Here is a 1,638-nt window from a genome sequence, read left to right on the forward strand (position 1 = left end):
CTCCACTCTCCTCTCCCTCCACTCTCCCTTCCTCTCTCCACTCCCTCCACTCTCTCCCCTCTCTCCCCTCCCTCCACTCTCCCCTCCTCTCTCCCGCATTCACCTTCAACCCAACTCTCAACTCCTCTCTCCCTTACTCCTCATATTCCCCACCTCCACCCCCACCCCCTCTCTAATCTCCCTCCCCAATTTCTGACAACCTTCACACACTTCCCTCGCTGCTCTCCCCTGTCTCCTCCAATCTTCTCTTTTTTTCTTTCTTTCTTTCATATTCTTCCTTTCTTCTATATACTCTTGCTCTTTTCCAGGTCTAGTTCATGACATAGAGCTGGACGAGAAGGGAACCCGGGTGGCCCAGTTCATGCTTCACAACATCAACAACGGTTGCTACGTGCCCATCGCCAGGACTGAGCCTGGGTAAGTAGTTAGTAGTAGTAGTAGTAGTAGTAGTAGTAGTAGTAGTAGTAGGAGGAGGAGGAGGAGGAGGAGGAGGAGGAGGAGGAAAATGGTGAAAAGGTATGAGTTTAACGCCCCTATCAACACTATTAGGTTATTTAAGAGGCGGGACCTCCTAATTTAACGTCCGTCTCCGATAGGACCGAGCCAAGTGGGAAGTTCGTGTAAAGTGCCTTTCCCAAGGACACAACGTCGGACCGAGCTGAGGCTCGAACCCCCGAACCCCCGAACCCGCAATCTCACGATTACGAGTCCGGTAGCCTAACCACTAGGCTACCGACGCCACCTTAGTAGTAGTAGTAGTAGTAGTAGTAGTAGTAGTAGTAGTAGTAGTAGTAGTAGTAGTAGTAGTAGTAGTAGTAGTAGTAGTAGTAGTAACGCTCTACAGTATGCTCTATCCACTTTACAACCATTATTATCCAAGCAGACTACAGAAAACGACTCAGAATCTTTCTTGGCTTCCTGGGGAACATTCAGGGTGATCTGGGGATTACGCGCACTAACTTGCCAAAAGACCAACAAACTGACAAGGTTTTTCGTTATCTATCGCCGGGTGCCCATTCCCTCCTGGGTGAAGTGGAGAAAATAATATGCGTGAGGTGCCTTTTCTAAAAAGAATTAAGGGTACAGCAGTAACTCCATAATAATATGCCCACAATTTGACGAGCGCCTGATTCCTTTGCGTCGCCATCTACTTTTCGACTCACTAGATGTAGAGGTCGGACAAAGGGACTATATCGGTTTGACATTTGCGTGTGGATAGATATCAATCACTAACACGTTCTCCCCGGCCTGATGGAAAGGGGGACAAGGGAGGGAGGGGGAGGGGGCACAGAGCACTCTGAGTGGTCTCATCCTCGAGGTTTAGTTTTACAGAATCTGTTTCCTGGTATTAGCTACTAAGCCTCAGCTCCTAAACATACTTAAACGTCGATGTGCGAGATACGTGGTATTTCTGAACACGAAGGGGAACATTATGTTGTTTGTGGGTGAGGAAAGAGTATTTGTTTGTTTGTTAGTCAAAATGTCCTGACAATTGTAAGATTCAAGGGTTCTTAATAAAATATAAATTATCAAAAATGATGTCGCCATTCCAGTTGCTCGTCATGTCGTCTGAGAAAGGCAGAGTTCTCTTCATTGTTCTAGTGTGTGTGTGTGTGTGTGTGTGTGTGTGTGTGTGTG

At 47.1% G+C, this 1,638-nt stretch overlaps 1 protein-coding gene across 1 annotated transcript in view; it reads left to right on the top strand.

The window, feature by feature from the left end:
• LOC101846033 (atrial natriuretic peptide receptor 1) overlaps window positions 1-1,638 on the top strand; it is an 81,863-nt gene that overhangs the window by 19,507 nt on the left and 60,718 nt on the right. Inside the window, exon 3 of the mRNA XM_035972534.1 lies at window positions 309-417. Within this exon, the coding sequence (XP_035828427.1) occupies window positions 309-417 (109 nt within the window). The remainder of the gene's footprint in view (window positions 1-308; window positions 418-1,638) is intronic.

This window comes from Aplysia californica, unplaced genomic scaffold (genome assembly GCF_000002075.1).
Source record: "Aplysia californica isolate F4 #8 unplaced genomic scaffold, AplCal3.0 scaffold00732, whole genome shotgun sequence".
Taxonomy (NCBI): Eukaryota; Metazoa; Mollusca; class Gastropoda; order Aplysiida; family Aplysiidae; genus Aplysia; species Aplysia californica.